Source organism: Sturnira hondurensis, unplaced genomic scaffold (genome assembly GCF_014824575.4).
Source record: "Sturnira hondurensis isolate 20B ecotype Veracruz unplaced genomic scaffold, ASM1482457v3 Scaffold0018525, whole genome shotgun sequence".
Classification (NCBI taxonomy): Eukaryota; Metazoa; Chordata; class Mammalia; order Chiroptera; family Phyllostomidae; genus Sturnira; species Sturnira hondurensis.
Window position 1 is genome coordinate 7,014,220 of NW_028091156.1, and position 24,513 is coordinate 7,038,732.

Sequence of the window (24,513 nt, forward strand, 5' to 3'; positions counted from 1 at the left end):
ACAAAACGAAAACTACATTTTCATAAAAAAATTGGGAAACACGTAGTTTTAGATGAGATCCTAGATCATTAACAATGGGACTCTCTTCACTATAGGGATTTAGTTACCTTATCTCGTAGCCAATAACACTGTCCGCTTGAACTTTTGACAAAGCACATTTAGAGCATCTAAATGCATGGGGGAGCAAAGATGTCAGTGCCCACACCTTCATGAGTTATGTCAGTAAAGTCACCAGCACACAGTAGTCTAAAAGTCACGTCCCGGCAGACAGGCAACTGGAAGGCACTCCGGTGGTCACGACAGGTGGACAACAGCAGCCACTGCCAGGAACTCTCACCTTTGGGGGATGCATGGGGGCCACCAACCCCTTTCCCAGACGCAGGTTCTGGCCATCACTCCGTGAGACTGAGAAATGCATGATGCTCTTCCCCTTGTTTTCCCAGAGCCAAGTTCAATTTCTAGAACCTCCTTTTCCCTAAGACACAAATAAAATTGCTAGCATCTCCTTTTCTGTAAGACATGTAATGTCACCCGAAATGTGAGGAATCCGTCACGCATGGCAGCTCTGTGGCTCGACATGGGACAGGACTGCGTCAGCTGGGTGGCCCCGGGCTGGTTATTTAACCTACTGCCCGTTTCCTCAGCTGTCTACTGGGAACCAGAGCAGCACCTGCTCCACTACATAAGTTAAGGGCAGTGTGACAACCCCCAACAGTACCTGGCACCAGGTAATGACATACACATGCTTGCTGTTAGGACACCCTTTGCTCCAAACTTTACTTGCAGGCTTGATGGGATCATCAAAATAGCATGGTTGAAAGCAAAAGGAATAAAAAAATGGTTTTTACTAACTCAAAAAAATGGGTGTATTTGAAATAAAATTTTTATTTATCAAGAGAGGCAAAGAAACAGGTGATATGTGAGATGGGGAAGAGTCCACTTTTTTATGTTCAGTGTTTAAAGCAGGGTAATTATTGAAACTAAGAAGAGAGAAACTAAGTTCTAGCTAACAGGACTCATGACAGTCACGTGCTGAGCCTCCCCGTACTAACCCTTGGGGGTCCTATCCAGACAGCCCTTAACAGTTTGGGTTCTGGAACATTCTAAGGAGGCAAAAAGCAGTTTAATAAACTCAGTTCCTTGTTACTTAGAATGAGACCTGTCTTTGCAGACTGTCGAAAATTATTGTCTTAGAGAATGCGCTCTGACATTCATGCAGCAAATTTCTGGCATTAAAAAAACTTATACTACCCGTGTTTTGAATCTTACATTTAACACATTATGGGCATGTATGTTTTCTCCAGTCTTCGCAGATGCCCACCATGTGAAATGGGTGCAGGGCAGGGGAAGTACCATGGTTTGCCTGCAGGTCTCCATGGCTCTTAACTTCCGTTGTGTGAAATTCTTTTTTATTAAAAACAAGCTAGAATCCTGTTTGCAGAGCATTATTTTTTGTAATTAAGATCTTTTCTAAGGAGGGTTTCTAGAGGGGACCTTATGGGCCTCAGTAACTATCTGCCACCTGCCAGACTCCAAGCCTCTTTACCTAGGAGGTTGACAATGACACAGATCGGGAAATGACGAAGCCACAGGCTTAGCACCCTGTCCTAAAAGACGACATTTCTGGAGAGCCCACTCTGTATGGGGACCTGTGCTAGACACTGTGCCCACGTTATTCAAATCCTTACACTGTAAGAGCGAACACATCCCCATGCCTGGTTTCCATGCTAGTCTCAGAAAAGTTTAAGAAATCTGTCAAGGACACATGTAGCTAACAAGTGCCCAGCATGAACTCTGAACTCAAACTGGGATTCCAAAATTATGCATCATCTCCTAAGAAATGCTCTTTCTGAACGCAGTTGACATCAGTAGAATTTTGCTTCGTTGCCGTTAGGACCACAGCAGGGCGGCTGTGCCGTGCCAGCCGGGCTCTGTGGTGACTGCTCCCCGTTGGAAGAAAAGGACGGCTTCGCCTTGAACCTGTGGGGCTCTGAGCTTTTGTATTCAACACACACTTTGAACAGCTTGGTGTTACTGAACAAAGACCAATACTATGTAGAAACGGCCCTGATGTTACACCTGGTGCTACTCAGTGTTTCAGGCTGACTGCGTGTCTGGCTGCCTCACTGACGTCACCCCTTCTTTTTGTCCATTCCGGGGGAGGGGACCCATTTTTACCAAAGATTGAAGCCTGGGCCTGCAGGCGAGAAGACGCAACTGTCTAGCAGTCTGAAGGCGAGTCGACAGCTGTGAGGCCACCGGAGGCCACCCACGCACGAGGACACAGCCCTCAGCTGTCTCCCCACCCAGGGCCCTGTTTGGTCCTGACCCCACACCGAATCGGTGTGCTTGCTTTGATGTTTGTGAACCGACTGCACTGAAGCGCAGGACAGCGGTTCAGGGGTTAGAGAAACTGTTATTTATACAAATGTGGTTAACACCTCATCAGTTTAAACCGGCTGTGCTACTAATAATAATGCTCATTGTGCTCCGTTTTCTGGTTTTTTGTTTTTCCCCCAACCGGCAACTGCCACGTGCAAGACGCCGCGTGTGTGCTGGAATCGACTGCACGACTGAATTCCTGAACCAAAGGTGCTTCCGCAGCAAACCTCCCAACCGAGTGGGCCCCCGACACGAGTCCCACATGTTGGGGTTACATTACAGTTCATCACAACTCTCAGGGTTTCGTTAAATATTAGTCACTGTTCCAAGTATCACCGGGCTCACGCATCACCCCATTCCCAAATCCGCTCATCGGTCCCTCAGCTTTAAGAGAATCGGGCTTCAGAAAAGCTCGCCCAGCTCGTCTCCCTCTCCACAACTGTGTGTGGGGCTCGCCTGTCCACTGGCCCAAATCCGCCTCCTGCTTCCTGGGGGAAGGAATGAGGGAGCCTCTTGTTGGCACGGAGTAGTTCTCTCTCCTGTTCCCAGCAACAGAGCTCTACCTCCATGCATGTACAACTCAGATTCCATGATAATAAATGTATTTGTTTAAGTCACGGTAGGTAGCTGATTGATTCCAAGGTATCACTGTGAATCCAAACTGCCACACTATTCAAACTGTGCAATGAGAATTTACTGCGGGAATTTAACTTGAAAAAGGAGGAGATTCAACTTTTTGGCCTTTATAGGAGTAAAACTGCCCCTTATTTTACCATAATTAATATTAATATCACCACTCAAATAATCCTAGCAGTTCCCGGATTGGGTGCTCAATTAATGCCAGATAAATGCCTCACTTAATTTGACTACGAAATTCTGTTAAGAAATTTAAGAAACAATGGTACCTAAAGTTATTCCATATCTAAGTTAAAAATGTACAACTTGCTGTTTTGTACGTTGCTTGTGCCCCACCCTCCTCAAAACCGTAGGTGGGAGCCCTAACCCCCAACCTGATGGTATTTGGGGTGGGGCCCTCACAGATGGGATTAGTGTCCTTATAAAAGAGACTCTGGGAGAGATGAGCTCTGTCTCTCCCCCCGGAAGAAAAGACACAGTGACGGGTCAGCAGACTGCAAACGGGAAGAGGGTGCTAACTAGACATCAGACCTGCCGCACCTGGATCTTGCACCCCCCGCCCCCGCCCCCGAACTCTCGGGTAAAGGCTTGTTGTTTTTGCTCTCCAGTCTGTGGGATGCTGGTTCAGCAGCCTGGACCAAGACAGACAGACAGACAGACAGACACACACACACACACACACACATCCTTAAGAAATGACACATAAAAAACACACCTACTAAGCTTGACAGTGAACCCCACGAGACACAGAGGCGCCGACGTGCTAAATAACAGCCCTGCTCCGCGGTCACTGACACGGTGGGAAAAACACAACGATCTCACCAAAGACAAACACAAGTATGTTAGTAAAAACCTGCAATAAAAATAACAAAAATAACACATACACGGACAAGAGAGCTGTACAAAAGATGCAAACGGATCACCTTACTGATTTGCTCTCCTGTAGAGGTATCTACGCTCTTTGAAGGTTTTCTCACAGGTGTTTTCCTGGCCCCTGGATGCCTTGCGCTCCTCGGGGACCATGCGTGTGATGAGGCTGGACCTCTGTGAACTGCAGTCACAGGGCTGGGTCCCTGGGCACTTTGACAACCGAGGCCAGCCAACACAGACACGGGTTGGTTAGCGGGGGCCACTGCGCGATGACATCTACTCGTATGTAACAAAAAAACATGCTGCACAGTGATGGCAAGCACTAAGAGGAGGTTTTCCAGACTTACGCAGTCCCGTCTCACCCGCTTGCTGTGAAAGACACAAGAGGGTTTGAAGAACCAGGACTTACACTCAGATAACCTTCCAGAACCTCCCACTACGCCATTCCGGGCTCTACCTGCTGAAAAGGGGAGCTCTGAATTGCTTGTTCACAGGGTTTCCGGGGTGCAAGTTTCAAGGAGCAGAAAAATAGCTGATGTAAGAAGAATGCTAGGTAACCTGAAAATAGACCCATATCCCAAGTTAAAGTGCTAAACTACGATGATAGTTCTGTTATTTTCCAACGAAAACAGGTATCATCTTTGACTTTGAGATTTCAGTACTGAGAACCAATGAATACCCAATACTACTAACTGATGCTCGGTACTGAGAAGCCCAGCCCAGCCATCTGGGTGAGCAGATCAGAGAGCAGGTAATATGTAGTTACCAGTTACCTGGTGACTACTTCGTATAGCTCTTTGCAAACAAATACAAATAGATTTTACTACTATATGACTCTAAATGGTTACCAAAATTAAATTCAAATATTGTTACATTTAGATGGTGGGGGGGGCAGAAATGCAGTTCCTTCAATTTCCCTTCTGAAAGATCTCAGTGACAAGGTAGAAAAACGAAACAGATACAGAATTATTTATCTAACTGGTGCCAGAAGAATTTAGGTATTTAGGGTAGAGATAACAGAGTTACATTATGAAAACCATTCACCTAAAGATAGTTTCTAAAATAATATTTGCTCACCCTCAGACTCATGTTCATATATGGTAACATTGTATTTTTCTTGAATATTTCCCCGCCAAGACGCAGAAATACTAGTACACATAAAACATCCCAGCTTTATGATATGGTTTATTCTGTGTAATTTATATAAGCTTTATAGCCTCTAACATGATGTTTTTATAGTGGCAACTCAATTTTATTTTGAAATAAAATAATGTCAGAAATAAATCTGCAAATATCCTTTTCCTTACCTTCAGTTTGGAAATCTTGTTCATTTTTTCTGAATTAAACTACGGACTACACAATGCATATACATGTACATGTAAAAAACAACTGTTTAGCCCTGGTTGGTGTAGCTCAGTAGATTGAGCACGCCTGTGAAGCAAAGGGTGGACGGTTCGATTCCCAGTCAGGGCACACGCCTGGGTTGCAGGCCAGGTCCCCAGTAGGGGACACATGAGGGGCAACCACACACTGATGTTTCTCTCCCACTCTTTCTCCTTCCCTTCCCCTCTCTCTAAAAATAAATAAATAAAATATTAAAAAAACACAAACAAACAAAAAAACCACAACTGTTTAGTGAATGAGAAGTGACAATATTCACTAGTCTCATCAACCAAATGTACTATTTAGAATTTTCATGAAGGTTTAATATGATGCAGAGAGTAATAACAACAACAAAAATAAAGCACAATGTTTAACTTCGGGCAGAAACAGGCCTTTAGGTGCTACAAATACTTTTTTCCAGAATTACCTACATGTGAGGCTGAAATGAAGTGGACATTCGCCCGTGTGAAGCCATAACAGGACATGCATCCCGGCTGTGCTACTGCGACCGGGGTCTGTTCACGTCTCTCCACGTCACACTGACAGCGTGGCGACGCTGCCATCCCCCGAGACACTGACCTGCACGAGCTGGAACCAGCAGAGCAGTGCGCCTGCGCCTTGCCCGCCTGGTCACCTGGTACCCGGGGTGCGCACCTGCCTTTACCACACATGCCAGGCCATGGACTCGTTTCACTTCGGTCGTGTCACGCTTGTGACATTCGAACGGGTTTAAAAACATAAACCTCCTCCCTCTAGCGAACCTTTGGGGCGGTTCCCCTCACTGTTTCACAGACGCAAGCACGTGCAAGTGGCCGGCAGGAGGAACCTGTTTGAGAAGACGACCAGAGGGGTGGGGCCTTGAACAATAAAAGGGACGGATCACAGCTGTGAAGCAGTTCCCCTACCGATGCAGATCCCGGGCCGTTTCACAGAACTTTTGGAATGTCTTCCCCTTTTATTTAACAGCAAGATACTAAAACTCGCTGACTTCAGTAGTCTTTACGGCAACAGTAAAGAACCACCTTTTGGGCCAAATGCCGTATTCTGATGGGGACTACTTGTCAGTTAACACAGGTATGACCACAAAAGAGAACTGAAGAGAACACACGTACGCACAAAAACGAGGACTGCAACGCGTCCCACCTGTTTCCTTGAAATTACGCCTTGTTGAGTCAGTGAAAGGCGAGACGTCCACCTTAGTAAACCTCTCAGGCAAAAATACTCCAGCACTGAAGTCTTAAGTAATTATTTATGTACACTGCTTAGTATATTAAAAAAAATAATGTTTTGTACATCATATTTGCCAGAATAGCTTAGGAAATAAAATGATCACCCCAAATCAGTATTATTATAATTTTAAATTTCACTGCGTAAGTTTTCTCCAAAGCTTTCACCAAAACCAACACCAAACCTTCCCCCAAAACTCTAAGTACATAGAGCTGTAAGCTGAAAACTATTAACTTCAAGGAGCTCATTTTAATTATAAAGAATGTTGGCTTTCTAGAAAAACTGCTAATGATGAAACAAAACACCACACCCCCACGACCAGCACGTAAACCCACAATGACCGTGGCAAAATGTGCATCTCGCTGGACAAGTAGATGCACTGCTTACCATTATACAAGTTTGCAAACACAGTTTTAGCAAAGCCTCCGTGAAGAGGGGGCGCCTCAGAGCTGGGCACGGGGGGGGGTCCTCTGGCTCTCTCACAAGCAGGGTCCTTGCTCGCCCCTCACCTCTGGACACAGGGTGTTTCTCCAGGAAACACAAAGGACTGTGCGCTCTGCCTCCCGCACACCCCGCTTCAGGAGTCGGCGTCACTTCCCGGCCCCGGGCTGCCGCCATCGAGCCCGTCACTCTCCTTGTCCCAGTCCTTCATGGATGCTCCCATCATGAAGTCGTCACGGAGGATGGTCCAGCTGGGGCCTTCTTCTTTCACTTGGGTCTGAGGGCAAGCACAGAAGCACAACGTTCAAAAGCCAATTCAGCCACAGGGAAACTGAGAAAGTCCGAGCCCACGGCAAGCCTGCCGACATCCGGTTTTCCGACAGGAGAGAGACCGAGACCAAGCCCAGGCTGGCCCTGTCTGTGTACTGCGACCCTGTCTAAACCAGTAAGCAGCTGAGCTGAGCGCTAACAGAACGTTTCAACCTCATCGAAGGCTCATGGACGCAAAATAATTTTTGCAATGGGAAGAAAGTACAGTAAGATCTAGGCTTATCGACTTTTAAAGTTTTTTGACAAAAAAGCCTTATAATACTATTTCAAGCTCACTGATAATTTACGAAAACTTTTGGCCAACTATTTTAAGACAAACAGAACTTTAATAAAGGCTTTTAATCCAAAAGAAAGAAGAGAAAAGGAAGCTCACTGGGCCTTGCACTACGTTCTTATACATACGATCTCATTTCACAGTTGACAAAATGTGAACCAAATGTTCTTCATTTAGGTTATGACCTCACTGCCTGACCTGATCATGCAATCAAAAGGCTGGTCACACACAAAAATTATAAATAAGTGAGCAGGCAATAAACATGATAAGTAGCCAATTTATTTACTTGGCTCTTAAGCAGAATTTATTTTCTCGGAATTCTGAGGCTGGAAGTGCAAGATCAAGGTTTGGTTCCTTCTGAGGCTTCGCTCTGTGGCTTGCAAACAGCCACATTCTGACGGGTTCCCACAGGGTCTTTCCCCTGCATTTCTGCACTGACATTTCCCTGAGTGTCCAAATTTCCTCTTGCAGGGATATCAGCCAAATTAGATAGGGGACCATCCCAGTGGCCTCGCTTTAACTTAATCATGTCCTTAGAGGCCCATCTCCAAATGCAGGCACCTTCTACGGTGCAGGGTACTAAGGCGGCAACATAGGAAATTTGTGAGGACACAATTCAGCTGAAAACCCTATACTTTCTAGATATCCGTAATTCATGTCTTTCTCACATACAAAATATATTCACTCCCATCCCAGCAGGCCCAAAGTTTTTTTCTCAATTTTTAAAAATTTTTGTTCAAGTACAGCCATGTCCATTTCCCCCCACCACTCCAAGTACAGGGCTAGGAGCCCAAGGCCAGCCTGGTATTTTGTGGTACAACAGTACCACCTTGTGGCGCTGACTAGGTACTACAACACGGGCAGAACTACAGGCTGTGATTCCTTTCCCTCATTCCTCAAATACTGAGAACTCTGTCTCAGGCACCGTTGAAAACAGAGTCCCTGTCTTCACAGGGCTAACAGTCGATGCTTTTCTATTTATTCTCTTCACAGAAATACACAGCGTTGAAAAAACCTCTAAAGATGCAAGACCCCATGACGATTAGAAAAGATATTTGATTGGAAAAGAGCATTATCTTTAATGGGGTTTACAAACCACATAAAAAGCAACTTTTAAGAGAAAAGGTATTAAAGATATTTGTCAGGTTACAAGAGATGACATTTAATTCTGCTAAAACTGCCTTTAAAAAAGATCCGGCCCGAAAGAGTCACCCCATTTAGAAGGACTGGAAGCTGTGACCTGGAGGAAAGGCGCCCTCCCACCGCCCTTCCCCCTCCCTGGGGTCTGAGAGCAAAGTGGAGGGGCAGGGCCGCGGCAGCACACGGCACTGGGGCAAACCCACATGCAGGAGCAAACCAGGTCCCCTGGACCAGCCGAGGAGCGACAGCACATGAGCCCGGTGCCCACGAGGAGGTCAGTGATGAACCAGGCCAGCAACGAGGGCTCCGAACCGGGGCGGAGCACCTTTCAGGGCCGCAGCCCCGCACCCGCTGCCCTGCCCTCCCTCTGCCCTGCCCTCCCTCTGCGGGGTTGAGTAAGCCACCCCCACTGGTCTTTGCCAACCTCCTCCCACCTTAAACAAGAGAAAGTTGCACCCAACGAAGGAAGACCCACTGAGAGGCAACCATCCAAACGCCTCTCCTGCCCAATGCTCCGCTCACAGCTTCCTGTTCCATTCTGGGAAGCAGCAGTTTCCTCACCCAGATTCTGGGCAGGCGCAGACTTGCCCTGGCCTCCACGGCTGTGTCCACCCGGGAATAGGCTCGATCTCGGAGGTGGCCTGCACACGCAGCTGACTGCACCCAACATGCTGTCAACAAGGCACCACCGGGCGCAGCAGACCCGCAGCAGGGCCCTGCGTGCAGAGTGGCCCCCAGAGGGCTCACTGGGCAGCCCACCTCTGCTGGACTCTGGGTCACTCCCCCACTGGAGCACCCGGGGGGGTTGTGGGTTGTGAACGGGGACAGAGCCTCAAACTAGTGCAGTGTTCCAATCCAAGACCCCAGCGGACTCCTGAAACTGAAGACATACAACATTTTCCATCTATCTATCTATCTATCTATCTATCTATCTATCTATCTATCTACATACAACGGTATGATTTGTGAGTCCGGCCCAGTAAGAGGCTGACGGCAACTGAGGACACCACCGGACAATCCCGACAGCGCACTGGGGTAGAAGCACGCGGAAGGAAGGAGGGAGCAACCCCGGGCCAAAAGGAAAGGGCTCGTTCATTGCAATGGCCTCACCTGCTCGTCTCCAAAGACAACCATGTCAATGTGTATTTTTGGCACAGAGAATACAGGACGAGTTCAAAGCGTCACTTCGTCGTCCAATGTGAAGACTAACAACGAAGACAAGCTTTCCTGGGAGGTCCTGGCAGAGTTGTTTGTATTGTGAGCGATGGTTATGGGCTGTGGCAGTTTTTCTCAAAGTGTGGTCGCAGGTCAGGCATCTGCATCATCACCAATCTTTGGAAATTGAACATCTCGGGGCCCATTCCAGACCCGCTGGCCCAGAGACTTGGGGGGCTGGGCCCAGCAACCAGTCTACCCAGCCACCCCGCGGCTCTGACGCACATGGAGCTGGGGCCACTTGGGTGAGCGGGAAGAGACGCCCTAGGCCCGCCTACACCTGGTGGGCGCAGGCTCCTCCCACCATCGCAGGGCGCATGCGCGCCCGTCCACACCGAGGCGGAAAGGGCCAGGATCCAGCAGCTCTGGAGTCTGCCCGTGGGGCTGCAGGGCGGCACCGACTCTGTGACTTAAAGCAGCTACAAGGTAACTGTAAGCGCCCACAGCAAACGAAAAGCAAAACTGATTAAATGCAAAAACTTAATGTGAACCACATGAGGCAAGGAAACAAAATAGGCCCCGTCTCTGCCCTGGTTTTATATAAATATTTCATCAAGATCAGACAGAAGCATCTGTGTCGACTTGGAAGATGAAGACAACCCTTAAAAATGTTAATCAGCTCCCATTTCAAGGTTCAAACCTACACTGGCAGCCACTGAAAGCTGAAAACAGGCTTGGAACGATTCATTAGTCTGCCACCAAGTAACGAGGAACTGAGCCCACTTCAATTCTGAAGAGGGGAAATTAAAGGCAAATTCTAAAAAATAGACCCTGATCCCATCTACAGTTAGCAATCAGCAATACTTCTTTGCTTTCCCCTAAAAGAATGTTCTCTTTTCACTTTAATGTAGTTTCAACTAAATTGGAAAAAAAAAAAAGAGTCTCTCAACTCCGGGCAAGCGCATCCTAATACCTCCATTGCTGCGAACTTTCAGTGAGCTGTCCTCGGTGGTCTCTACATGAGAGTAGAGACCCCCTGAAACTTCAGCCTGTGCAGTGAGGGTCCTGGGAAATCCCCGGACCTAAGAAATGTATTCTGCTAGCAATCAACAGCAGGGAAACACAGCCCGAATCTTTAGAATCTGAGTAAGAACATCAATGCTCTCCTAACCACCACGAGGGCATTTTGACTTCCCAATAATCGTAAAGGGCTCAAATTTTCCATGTGGAACCCACAAGGTAGTACGGAAGACCCTGTGTCAAAACAAACCCAACCTTCCTGATTCTTAAAGAATAAGCAATTCCTTGGTGTTCTGACCATTTTTTTGGCTTTCTCCATCCCTTCACCAACTTGTTTCGGTTTGTTTTAACCATTTTACTAGGATGTTTCACGTGCGCTTCTGTTTTGTTACTCCCTGTATGGTTTCCAGATTTGTGTACAGTTGCCACCTTCAGACGGGTAATTTATAAGAACCCGGCAAACTAGGATCGCATTTAGTGGGACATCCCCAAACCGGAAAAGGCGGTGTTCATGCCGTTTGTCATCACCACTGCCAGGAAGCAGCGACAAGGAGTGAATCTCCACGGGCACTTTATTCAGGTGCCAGTGATCTGGGAAGTCGGCAGGTTGGTGCCTAAAAACCATCTTACATCTCATCCGAAGCTAACCTCTCCTTAAGGAGAACCGGGTAGGAAAGGGGTTCAGAACAGCTTAATCAGCTGAGAGTTGCAGACATTTTCCTAGAGTTTTTTTATCCACTGATCGAGAATTCTTTACCTGCTTCAGCGCCATTCCCTCCCCGGAGCCTTTGCTCCATACCAGCCTGCTGACCCCAGACCCGGAGGTGGAGCTGCGGAGTCCCGGGGCCGGTGTGTAGTTTGGGGAGCAAGGGGCGCACCCGCAATGATCCTTAGGCCTTACTGACTGAACCAAAACCTTTACCCCTGGAGTTCCCGTCAATCCTAGGAAAGAAGACCAAGAGGCTGAAATCCTGTCCACTTCAATCTGGGTTCCCCACGTTTGTCAGAATCAGGTGAAGTGGCGACTACATCACGGAGCTGGAAGAACCCCCCCTCCCCCCACTCAGAGGCTCGGCTGAAGTCCCTACAGCCCCTCTTGCATGAACCTCAGCTACTGTCCAGGCACACACAACGCCACCAGGAGGACACCCGTTTCCCCACTGAAGTGCCTTTGTTGGCAAAAAACTCCACCCATGAATTACAACTTGGTCCTCGGCTTATCTTTCAAAAACAGTGCATCTGAGGTTAAAGCACACTCTGGACCCTTGCACCTGCACATTAACAAAGGAAACGCTTGGGGTCCGCACAGGCCCCAGGACTGGACAACGCAGGTGTCTCCCAAAGACCACGACGACGTTCACGTTCTGTCCAACCAGACGTCCCCCACTGCCTCGCAGCCCAAGGCTGTGCTGCTTCCTGTCTCAGAAGTTACACGGCGCCAATATACCCCCACGGAAACACCTCCCTGAGGCTGCACGTCCCACTCAGGTTTCTGGTGCCCAGCGTGCACAAAAGGCAGGACTGCAGATGGGACGGGCGCGGCTCTACCCCCGAAATGTGTGCCCGAACCTACGGATTGCTGAGCTCTAACGGCGGGGCCAGGGCATGCCCGACTGGCAGCCCCACACTGAGTGAATCGGCACGAAGCTTCGAAATGCACATTAAGTCAGGCTGTGGGCATGCAAAATGGGAATGGGATCTGCAGAACCCATCATCCCCCTGTGTGCTTCCGGCCTGCGCCACCCCGCCAAACTCTTCAGCGTCAAAGCTGACCATCGGGTGTACCTCATACTGCAAGAAAGTCTCACCTGTTTGGCCTTTGAGCCCCTTCCCGTGGAACTCGGCTCGCGTGCACTGCTGTCCATCCCTCTCAGAACGCTGATGAAGTCTTTCTTGGACACGGAGGAGATCAACTTCGCGCGCTTCCTCATGGAATCTCCAGCTTCCTTCGCCTTCTCGTCGACGTTCTGCTGATGCTTCTGAACAGCATTGAATAGCTGCACGACGCCCCTGCGCACCACAGAGGGGCCAGAGCGACAAGGGTCAACACCGGCACACCGGCACACCGGCGCTGAGGGCAGGGACAGAGTTTGTACCGCTTAGGGGAGAGGCAACGTTTAGTAGGCACACAAATGAAACCAGCTGAATAAAAAATGAACATACATTTCAACAAAAGAACAGAAGTTTATGAATGTATCAGGAGAATGAAAATGTATATGCAGATTGATATATAATCTGCTTTCCTCTCTGCTTTTGGCCTTTCTAAATCAACTTTTGTGCCACTAAAACTTTGACCACCCACATCTACTTCCCTGAACTTAGGGCCGGGCCGGACGTGCACGGCTCTCACAGCTTCACACGCCTGGGTTTCGGGGCGAAACCGCGGTCTTACCTGGTGGCGATCCTCTGCAGGTTCCTCTCTGTCTCTTTGTCTTTGACGACATCTGGCTTGACTCGGCACAGCATCTCCCACTCCCGCTTCCTGTCCAGCTGTGTCACAAACAGGGTCGGGTGAGAGGACATCAGGCCTTTTTGAAAGCGCACCCGACCCGGACGCGATGCCCCACGCCAGACGGAGGGAATGCATCCTTCTGGCTCAGGCTGTCCCGGGGACTGTGCAGGCCACGCTTTCGGGGGAGCCTGAGGCTTGTACCCAGCAACACGTGAGAGGCACAAGTGGGTTTGTGGGGGGCTGCGACAGCAGGGCCGTGGGGGCTGCCGGGGAGTGTGCAGGGGCCCAGCCCTCAGGGTCAGCGTCGGGAGGACCCCAAACTGCCCTCTGTGGTGGCCACGAGTGTAAACACTGTTGCTCTTTGTTTTCAGGAAGCAACTTCCTCAGCAGTCAGAATTATGAAGAATTTTGATCAGCTTTTAAATGAATAGTGTCATGTCCAGATGTACCCTATTTACAGAGCAACTAATTTTCTTCTCAAACTCATTTACATCCTCTTCTTTGAGGGCACACCTGGCCACGTGGCCTCTGGGTCACAAACTGCAGATGGGACTGCCATCACGCAGCGGCAGAAGGGAGCCAGGAAATGAGAAAAACCCACAGATAATCGAATTCGAAACTGTCTTCGAGTGGCACCCTGTCCCAGCCCCCAACGAGACAGAAGTGCCTCCCAGACCCTGTCCTGTTCCAGGTCTCCACGCAGCAAACACAGCAAACGCAACACGCACTTGGCACAGGGAGCGCCGACCGCAGCCAGAACCAGGCAGCAGGCCTCCTGGCACCTGCCCCTTCCCGTGCACCCCATCTCTCAGCTGCAGTAACTGCCCAACAGCGGAACCGAACTCCCACCCTCGAGATGAAAATTGGCCGACTCCTTCCTAAAGGCACAGATTCTCCCCCAAATCAGATCCTTTGTTTCAACTGTCATGAAATGAGCAGATCATGCCATAATTTTTTTTTAATCTTACTTTTAGGTTTACTCTGAACTATCTGTGGTTCCTGGGGAAATAGGCATAATCCTCAAATACTTCTAAACTCTGAAATACATCTTAATACTCATGATTAGAAATATGTACTGGCTACGCAGCAAACTGGGGACCTCCCAGAGACTCGAACCACAACACAGGCTGACAGTGCCCGTGGGGGCTGCACCGGTGTCACTGGTGGGAATGTCACCTGCGACACAGCTCCGGCCCAGAGTGGAGTCACCACGCCCTTCTCCCAGCCTCCAAGGTGGTCTTTCCCCAAGACCCTGGGGCCAGGCACTGAAGGGTTCTGATATTTTCAGGACCTCTTATAGCTTTGCCAGATAAGCCAGATTCAGATTCTCTGATTGAAAGGCGAACCTGCTCCACAGAGTAATTCTGGCTAGGATTTGGAACAGAACCTCGGCCCTCCGCGAGAAGTAAGTTCCACAGCGGGCTGCCCACTGGACCAGCACCGCAGGAAACAGGGGTGCGGATGAGCCCAGAGGACCGGACAGGACACACGGCCAGACCAGGGAGCCACTGGGGGCACACACCTGCTTCCTCTTTTCCAACCTCTCCTGCTTCAGCTTCTCCTTCTCCTTCTCCAGCTCTCGGTTTCTGACCAGGATGGTGGGCTTGCTCGTAGGCGTCTTCTTGTTCAGGATCTTGGCCATGGCATCTGCCCAGCCCGCGTTGGCATCCACGAGGGAGTCTGCGGCATCTTCACTGTCACCGGGGCCAGCCTCATCTTCATTGTCGGCCTCCACCGCTTCCTCGTCGGATGCACACCTTCCTAGAGAACCTGAGAAAAGAAACAAATGGAGCCCTGATGCCAGAGGTAGCCAAGGTCACGGCCAGCCCCCGGAACCCCAGAGCAGTTCTCCACCTGTCTCCATTCTTGCAAGAGGGGCTTCTTCCAGGATGACAGGTGTGGGGACAGAGGAGAGAGGTGACAGTGGGACCCCCACCCTTGCCACCAGCCTCCAGAGATCCGGCCGTGGTGATGTGGATGGAAGTAGCGATGCAGGGTCCTCCTCACCTGGACCCAGGTGGCAAAAAACAAACCCCACCCCACCCCCAGCCCCCCAGCTTGCCGTCGAGGGGTGACAGAAGCTGACATGGCCCAGTGCGGAGACGGCCCAGTCCACGGGCCTTCTCTGTGCAGCGGAGCACGTGAGGAGACAAATGAAGGCTGTTTCATGAACAACAAACCGACCCGAGAACAGCACCGTGTCTCTGTGGCCCCGAGGAGTCGGCACAGCTTCCCTGGGTTTTGGCCGGACACCCCACGTTCTAAATTTATATGCAGAAACAGTGGAAAGCCAGCCCCCTTCCACAAAATTTGCAAGTAACCATATCGTTGGCTGCTTTAACATTTTTGAAAAATAATCTAGTGAAGGGACATGTACCCAAGACATGGAAGATTCAACTGCACTGCTGAGCCGTTCAATGAGACCAACATGCTGGGGACTGACGATACAAAAGTGACTGTTTGGATGACATCCTGCAACTCGCCCCCAAAAAGCACGTCCCGGTGACCATGAGCTAGTCCCTCACGTAAGATCCAAACAGCTGGGCTGGGCTTGGGGAACTGGCAGGAGGACTCCAGTGGGAAGCCCTGTCCGAAACTGAACTGGCTGAGAAGCCCCGGGCAGTGACGTTCCCACACCCCCGGGTGGGAAGGTAATGCGTGCGAACACCCAGCGCTCCTGCATCTCTCTGATGCAGCGACCTCCACGGAGCTCGTCTGCCCTGAGCAACCCACAGAAGGTACTAGGAAACACTTCAAAGCAGAAAATCATGCTACAGATGAGCAGCCCGAATGTTCCTTACCAAGCAGAGAAGCTGACGGGGCGGCTGACAGGTGAGCACAGAGGAAGGGGCGCAGCACTCTGCCCCTGCCACTCGCGCAGGGTCCTTGGGGAACCGCACTTTCTTCCAACCAGTCCCAACCCAGCTGAGTCTCAAAATTCACACCGAAAACACCGTTCCTTTCCACTCTTTCAATCAAAGCATCTCTACTAAATACCAGTAGTACCCTAAGTGACACTTTAAATGCTGACTGAGCAGAAGGAGGCCTGGGCATGCACATGGTTCCCACTGCGCCCCGCGTAGTAACTCAGTTCTGACGCCCTCCCATCCAGACAGCATCTTCACCCGAACCACAGGACGGCAAAGCAACCCACAGGCCAGAGCACGGGGGCAGCAGAGCTCCTCGCCCGGACGGAGGCCGCCCGGACCCCTGCTCGCACCCCTCACAGCCACAGATGGCGCACTGCCATCGGCCTTCCACTCCAAGCCCTGTTTCTTCTTCTAAATTATTTCAGCCAATGTGCACATTTACTTTAAATGTCCTTTAGGTGTTTTTTTTTTTTAAATATGACTTATTGCCATGATCAAAGTGAAAGGAAGGGAATGGATGTCAGCTGTTAACCTGAGTGACCCCCTCCAATCTCTTGACCTTGCGCCATGATTTCGGAGAGCAATGGCAGAGAGAGCTGAACTTTCACCTAGTCGTTATACTACTCACAATGCTGGGATTCCTTTTGCACAAAAGTAATTTTTTTAAGTGCTGAGAATTCATGAAATAAAAAGGAAGTAAAAACTAAATATGCGATATATTTCAAAATGTGTAACATATTAGAAAACAGCCAATAAAGCACATAAAATATTTTTAAACATACATAAAAATGCAATTCAAGCATATGGGTAAAAATAAAGAGGGTCCTTATCTTCAAAAAAGTAACAGAACATGACAGAAACATGAGTTAAACACAGGAAGCAGAATTTTGCTTTTAAAAAGCACTGTCTCATACTATAAAGTATGTCAGTGGTATCAAAAAATACTAAAGGAAATAATAGAAGCAAGAAACCCCAAACAATTCTACTGCCCTAATGTGTTGCATATTTCTTAATATGCAAACATTTAAAAATTCACTTGCCATGTAGTTATTTAATTGGAACCATGTCTCTGGATTCCGAATGGCAGGTAAATTCACGAGTGCTCAGGAGTGACGAGGAAGGAAGGAGCAAATGAAAGCTCTCCATCCGGGTTTCTCTCGCTGAAGAAATGATTTGCTGGGCAGGGCAGAAAAATCAGTTAACCAACTGCAAAAATTCGCGAGTGCTCTTCTAAAAACAAACAAAAAAAAAACCCAAACAAAAAACCAATGAAAAGACAGTGGCTGTTTGGGGCACAACTTCTACAAAGCTGACACTTCAGCGTTTCTTAGAGGGTAAAGCAAGGGTGTGAAGGACAAGAAATGGGAGGAGGCCAGAGAAGCAGGGTTCCAGAGCCGGGGCCAACGGAAAGAGGCAGGATCCCCAAATACAGAACACAAACGTCCTAGCTGGGAGTCGATGCCCTGCGTGGAAAGTAAAAGTGTTACTGCAACGGTCATGGGCAGCATTCCAGGCAGAAGAAACCAGCATGTGCAAAGGCAGGAGAATGCTACAGGCAAGATATTTACAAAACGTCAAGAAGTTCACACTGGCTGAAAACGGAGGTTTGGGACTGGATGGTAAGACGCACATAAAAAAGCTGGTCGGAGAAACGAATGCGATCCAGGAAAAGTCCTCCCGTTACCTGGAACGGAAACGCAGCTCTGCAGTGCCGAGCTGCTGTGTGCCTGAGGCCAGTCCGGGGCGGGACGGCCGGGGATTCTCCTCCGGGGACTCACCTCAAGTCTGCAATTCTGACAGTCTCTCCACTGGGTTAAGAAGGCCGTCCTTACAAAACGCAAATCCGTCTGGGAAGATTAAGGCTCCCAGTTAACCTTTGACCTACTCCACACCTCCGGATGTCGGTCTAAGTCACACAGAAGTCCTTACAAAAGTGTAGTTGCCATCACAGCAGTGGCTAACAGAAGGGGATGTCAGGCTGCCTGGATTCAATCTCAACTCCACAGTCAAACCTATGCAACTTTTCTGAAGCTGTGAAGTTCCGTGTCTTGGTTTCCTAATCTGGGAAAATGGCAATAAAATATCTATGCCATGGGGGTTTTGTGATAATTAAACACACACACACACACACACACACACACACACACAGCACTGACCCCACCAATTATATACACATATACTTAGGAGTGCCTAGCCCACCCACAGTGAACATTTAAGCATTGATTCCACACCACACTCACACACAGCAGCCCATGCCCCTTACCTGTGGGGGATGCGTTCCAACACTCCCCAGTGGATGCCTGAAACCATGGAGAGTACTGAACCCTAAACACATGTTTTTTCCTATACATACATACCTACAGTAAAGTTTAATTTACACATCGGGCACAGTGAGAGATTAACAACAATAACTAATAATAAAACAAACAACTGTGACAATATACTGTAATAAAAGGCATGCAAATGTGGTTCTGGACCACACAGTTGGCTGCAGGTAAGTGAACAGGAGAAAGCAGAACAGCTGGTAAGGGGGAGCCACTGTGGGCGCACCTGGTGAGAGTTTCAAGGGGCTGGTGGAGGAAGAGGTCAGGGCCCAGGAGAAATGCCTCTGGTCGCTGGACTCTGCAAGACCTGAGGTGCGGAATGGGGAGCTTCAGATGACCAGAAAGTTCTACCTTGGAGCTAAGCGCCCCAATTACAAAAGCAGACAGACTTGGCCTACGTTCTGATTCCACCCCTTTTTAAATGGGGGTAAGAACAGTACCTTTCTCGCTTGGCTGCTGAGATGATTAAAGATGATGCAGACAAAGTACTAAGCACTGACCTGGTACATAGCAGGCACGAAATAAATGACAGTAAGTAGCGAGAAGACAGACGAGGACACTGAGATCCTGGATGATAGGACAGGGGAGCATTCCAAAAGTTTAAAAAAAAGGACCCCCCCCCAAAAAAAAGGAGGGGTAAAATGAACTGTACTTCCATTGTAGTTGTACCTACAATCTTGGTTGAAATAATGCTAACACTAACTAAAGAACATGTATTAAGAGCTAGCTACTATTTAAAACACTCTTTAATCCTTGCAGCACTCCATGAGTTCCTTTTATTATCTACTTAGACAGGGGATGATTCTGAAGCTTCTTAGAAAAGTTGAAAACATGCCCAAAGTCACAGACTTGGCGGGGCAGGGTGACGGGAGCCTGTTAAGACTCCAGGGGCATCACGAAGCTTTGCATCAAAGATCCAACTCAGACTAGTATGTACTGAGCTGGTGCAGAAACTGTTGGTGCAATATTTTAACAGAGCTCGAATTAAAAAGGAATTTTTATCTAAGGCTCGGCTAACCAGAGCGGCTGGTCCTCGAGCCTACTCTGATTCCGCGGGAGGATACCGGGGATACCGGCCCCTCGTCAGCCGGGGCCTGTGCCACGCCCGCTCTCCACCCTGGCTGTGACCATCTCTTCTGCTCAAGCCCCCACGCGTTCCTGCCAGTCAGTACGGAATTTGGAACATTCAAAAGTGACGCTTTCAAACTTCTACAGAAGCACTTACCTGGTGAAGCCATCCCAGGCTTCCGTGAAAATAACCTACAACAAAGCAGAACCCTTGCCACGGGACAAGCTGCAGCAGGAGATGGCCTGGGCCGACGCAGGCAGCCTGGGAGCAGTCTGCTTCCCGAGTCCACCCCACCCGGCGCTCCGCCACTCAGGTAGGGCTGTGACAGACTGCACTCCTGAGGCGTGTCCCTCTGCTCTTTTAAGTAACTTAAATGATGAAGGAGGCTATAAGCTACAGTTTGATGAAAAGCGCATTTATCTGCTAGGTTATTACGTCTTAGAGACAGCTTTGTAGCTGATCGAAACTGAAAGGACAGCCCTTAGGACCTGATAAACTGTCCTTGTCACGTCTTGTGTTAGAAGCATACAACCATTTCTCATACATGTGACCAGAGCAATTCAGAAGACATGAAACGGCCATTCCTCCCTGCTAGTTCGTGGTCACATGGGCACATTCCGTGGGATGGGGCCAATCACTTCACAGCACTGGATAACATCCAAGGCTTTTTTCACCTGGGCTGATTTACGGACTATACATTTTTTTTTTTGGTAAGACTACAACTTACAACTGTAAGAATCAAGCTGGCATGGTGTCTAAACCTTAACAACGCATCCGTTCAATAAATCTTAGTAGTTCAGGATGATTCCAAGGTAGCAGTCATCACCCTGCCCTTGATAACACTGGATATCATCAGCCTGGGTTTGTATTTCTTCACCTGAGTTGATTTACCCTCTAGAGAAGCACTGTGTGTGTGTGTGTGTGTGTGTGTATTTTAAAGGCCACAAACTTAAGAGCCAAATATTCATTGTGTCATCTTCCCCCTTATCACACAGGACAGTTATCTGTTATCTGTTACTTAAAATGCCAGACGTAGCATTTTACCTGCTGTATGTTCCTGATTCATGACCACTTGTGATTCTGCTATGAACAAATTTCAAACCCTACTGGAGAAAATGACAATTTACCAAAAATCCATTCTGAATTGCTGGGCCATCATTCAAGTTTACATTACACACAACTTCTGTTCATTTTACCCTCAGTGACACCTGGTCCCTGTGATGAAGAGAAGTTCCCAGTCTACCCGATGAGTAAGTGGACACGCAGCGCTACATGCCAGGTTCTGCGGCCGCGCCACTGCCGAGCTGACCGGCCTCCCGCACGGGGCGAGGAGCCTTCTGCAGTCTGACAAACAAGCCTCTCGAGTGGGATACCCATAAAAGCATAATTCCTACCTTTCTTATACAGCTGTCAAAGAAATTAAAGACGGGAGATGAAAAATAAAGTTCAAACAACACCTGTGTGGGGTTTTTTTATGAAACTTTAAGACTATCTTGCTAAAGGAAACCGCTTTCAAAGGGATATAAGGCGTATCTCTATCAACTGTTAGGGTCCAATTACAGTGCAAAGGTAAGTCTCGGAGTCAACTTCCTGACGGAACGAGCAGGTTCACAACAACCCTGTAACTTACACAGGATTCCTCCTGGCTCTGAAGCCAAATTCAGTCTGCTGCCTTTAGTTTCTCAGTACCTATTACCTGATAAATTTGATAATGGGATAGTTCTGCCAAGGCCACGTGCACACAAATATCTGAACTAGGATAGCTGTTTCCATAAGTGACCTTTCCAGAAACACCTGATTTTGTGAGAAGAAAAGAGCAATTTCTTACATTAACTAGCAAAGCCCGAATTAAACCAAAGGCAAATGCCCCATCTGATAATCAATGGATCCACGTTACTGAATAAAAGGCCCTTTATTATTTATTTCTATACACAGAGAGTCTAAATCTTGAAAAGAAAAGTAGACGGAGACGACTAAGTTGAAACCTCAAAGTCACAGGAAAGCTGGTTAAAAGAAAGTGGAGTGGGGGGTGGAGCAGTGTGTTAACAGAACAGCAAAAGCACTGCTAGGGGCTGACAGAGCCGACTGCGTTCAATAAATGGAGCGTCAGAACCCGGTGACACCAGTGAGCTAGAGAATGTGTATCTACAAGGAGAGAGACACGTTAACGTAATAATAGCACAGTACACTATGAGCAACAGGTAGAAGATAGAAGGAAGCAATGACTAGGCTGGATTTGGATAGGACAGAGAGACGGATTTCTCTGTCTCCATCCTTATCCTTTTTAACTGGACTATAATCATAACAACTACCTTTATAACTACCTCTTAGTAATAATACTCAATACACTATATTACAGCCCTGTGTTTAATATCTTTCCTAAGACTGCGATTCTAGGACAAGAATCTACTCCCTTTATATCCTCGACACCCAATGGGTGACTGAACAGAACACAAGTGTTCACTGAACCGAACTGGATAATGAGGTTTCCTTGTTAGCAAAAAGCCTTCTTAATCATAATGTAATTGATCCATATCAGCAAGAGAACCTTAGAACCTAATCAGTATTTACAACAGTATAATCAGCATTTAGTTGAGACCTAACTTGAAATTATCCAGTACCTGAAAAGGGAAATCAAATTTCCACCTAAATCTGTAAGCAGCACTGATATTTTGCTCCAAATGTAGTAGTGTTTCTTTCTCTGATAACCCCACATGAACCAGTCTAGAGTTTTTAGATACACATATCTCAGAACCAAAATTCTAACGCCTGTTCAACAAACAGCTTGTTTTCCTTAACTCCTTTAGTAGGTAATGAGGACTCTAAGCATGCAGGGTCAGCAGTAGCATGTAACAGTTTCTTTTTCCTGGTTCTGGAAGTTCAAGTCTATTCACTCATTCACATAAACATCTGGGAATGATCCACTGTGCAAAGGCAATGATTTAGGCCCTGGAAATACAACAATCTCTACTCTTAAGGAACTTACATTCCAGCTAGGAGAGACGCCGAGCAAATATAAAACATCAGACAATTTGGGAAACGTGGATGAAAAGCAAAGCAGGGTAGTAAGTCAAAAAGTGAAGGCAGGGAGGCAAGGAGAAGAGCAGCGGTGGTACTCCAGGTAGGGTGGTCGTGGCCAGTCTTGTTGGTAACCCACTGGTTCAGAGATGAAAGGAACCCAGGGAGAGACAGCCAGGCTCACACCTGAAACACTCTCCTCGGTGAAGTCAGCAAGTGCAGACACCTTGGTGGTGGGGTTTGTTTGATATGTTAAACACAACCACAAGGTTATCAACACAGCTAGATTAGTTAGTGGTTAGTAAAGACCAGAGTGGCAGATGAGGTGGGACGACCGGAGCGAGACCATACAGGCTGTTGGATGTCACTGTAAGTTGGGGGGGGCGGGGGTGCAATGGATCATCTTGAGAAGGTAACTGACTTGAGCTGAGGTACATGACAAAAGTAGAGCTCTAGGTGTTAGAGCAATATCCGCCTGGGCTGCAGGAAGTCAGGGGTCGTCCGCAATGCCCCGTCACCTTAGAAACTGGACGGGCACAGCACGGTAGAAAGCCTCAAAACATCCTCCCTTCCTTTCAACATCAAGCGTCTCTGCGAGAGACAGTATCACCGGTTTTATTTATTCTATTCCAACCACCAACTCTTTCATTCATCGTCACGTGGTCTGTAACTCCTGAACACAGGCACGCCCCCATCGCACAAGAAAAGACAGGCGCACCATCCATCTTCCTGTTACTTGCTTTTGCCCTTTGCTCCACGATCCCTATGAGACCTATCCCATTCTAGTACTTTCAGAATTCCCTCTTCTTTTCGCCTTTTGCTACCGTAAGCAGCAGTTCCGTCAGTTTTAGTTGATAAGAGTGGTCTTGAAAACGTCCACTGAAAAAAGGTGTGCAAACTCAAACAGCTTACAACGTCCCTTCCTTGAACACCACTCCCCGTAAGCCTTCTCATCCTGCCAAAGTGGCCCCCTGGACGCCAGGCGCGCAGACGAAGTTCGCGAGGCTCGGAGCAAAGGCACTGGCATCTCCTGCTTCCCGCAAACTCAGCCTGGCCTTCCCTCCCGGCAGCCAGCGCTCAGCCCCAGCACGTTACCTCCGAGGCCGTCAGGCTGTTTGTTCTCGTCTTCCAGCTTCGCTGCTACAGCCTTGGCTACCATTTTCATCTTCTTCTTCTTCTTCAGGGAATTTTTCAGCTTTCTCCCCGCACCTCCACGTGAGTCCTGCACGGCCGCAGCCATGTTTCTGCACCGGAAGCGTCCCTTGAGTGTTGCGTCCGGTAGTAACAGAAGGAACTTCGGCATCGAGTTCCGGCGACCTAAGGTTCCGGGGCGGGGCCCTGGAGCCCGAGATTGGGAAGAAGAATCCTGGCTTCCAGCTGCAAAGCGAATAGACTTTCGCTTTCTTCCCCACGGGTCCCGAGTGTTAGGGATCCAGTCCGATCCTTGTAGCTCAGCGCTCTGCGCGGATCCCTTCTCCTGCCTCACTCCCCGGCCAGCTTCTCCCGAAGGTCATCGTGTCACCTGCTCTCACAGCCCCCGCGCTCCCTCCAAGCAGCCGGCACAATCGGCCCGCGTTTCCTCCGATGAATTGTCGAATTCTTGAAAGTAGGGACCGTATCTCATTCATCATTTCACTCCCTGTGGCTAGCAATAGGGTCTGGCCTGTGTTAGGAGCTCCCCAGTGTTTTTTTTTTTTTTTTTTTTAAAGGAAGAAAGGTATGAACTAATGAACGAATCCACTGATAATGAGTCAGACCAGTAAGGCAGCAAACAAACCCTTAACGTCGCGTTCTCTAGGCCTGGCACACTCTGAAGACTAACCCTAACCCTCCAGTTTTAGCGGTAGTGAGCGCCTTGGTTTTTAATACCTAACCTTTCTAATGGAGTAGGAACCTCTCAACTGGACTCATTCAGTTGTTTA

The 24,513-nt window shown here is 48.5% G+C and overlaps 1 protein-coding gene across 1 annotated transcript; it reads right to left on the reverse strand.

Annotated features, from left to right (window-relative positions):
- Positions 1 to 6,194: 6,194 nt before the first annotated feature.
- Positions 6,195 to 23,862, reverse strand: RRP15 (ribosomal RNA processing 15 homolog). The gene is made up of 5 exons (XM_037069466.1): positions 23,687 to 23,862; positions 14,833 to 15,080; positions 13,251 to 13,348; positions 12,667 to 12,868; positions 6,195 to 7,216 (listed from the first exon to the last, which is right to left on the reverse strand). Exons 1-5 carry the CDS (start codon positions 23,829 to 23,831, stop codon positions 7,076 to 7,078), a joined length of 834 nt encoding a protein of 277 aa, XP_036925361.1. The 5' UTR covers positions 23,832 to 23,862; the 3' UTR covers positions 6,195 to 7,075.
- Between the last annotated feature and the right edge of the window lie 651 nt (positions 23,863 to 24,513).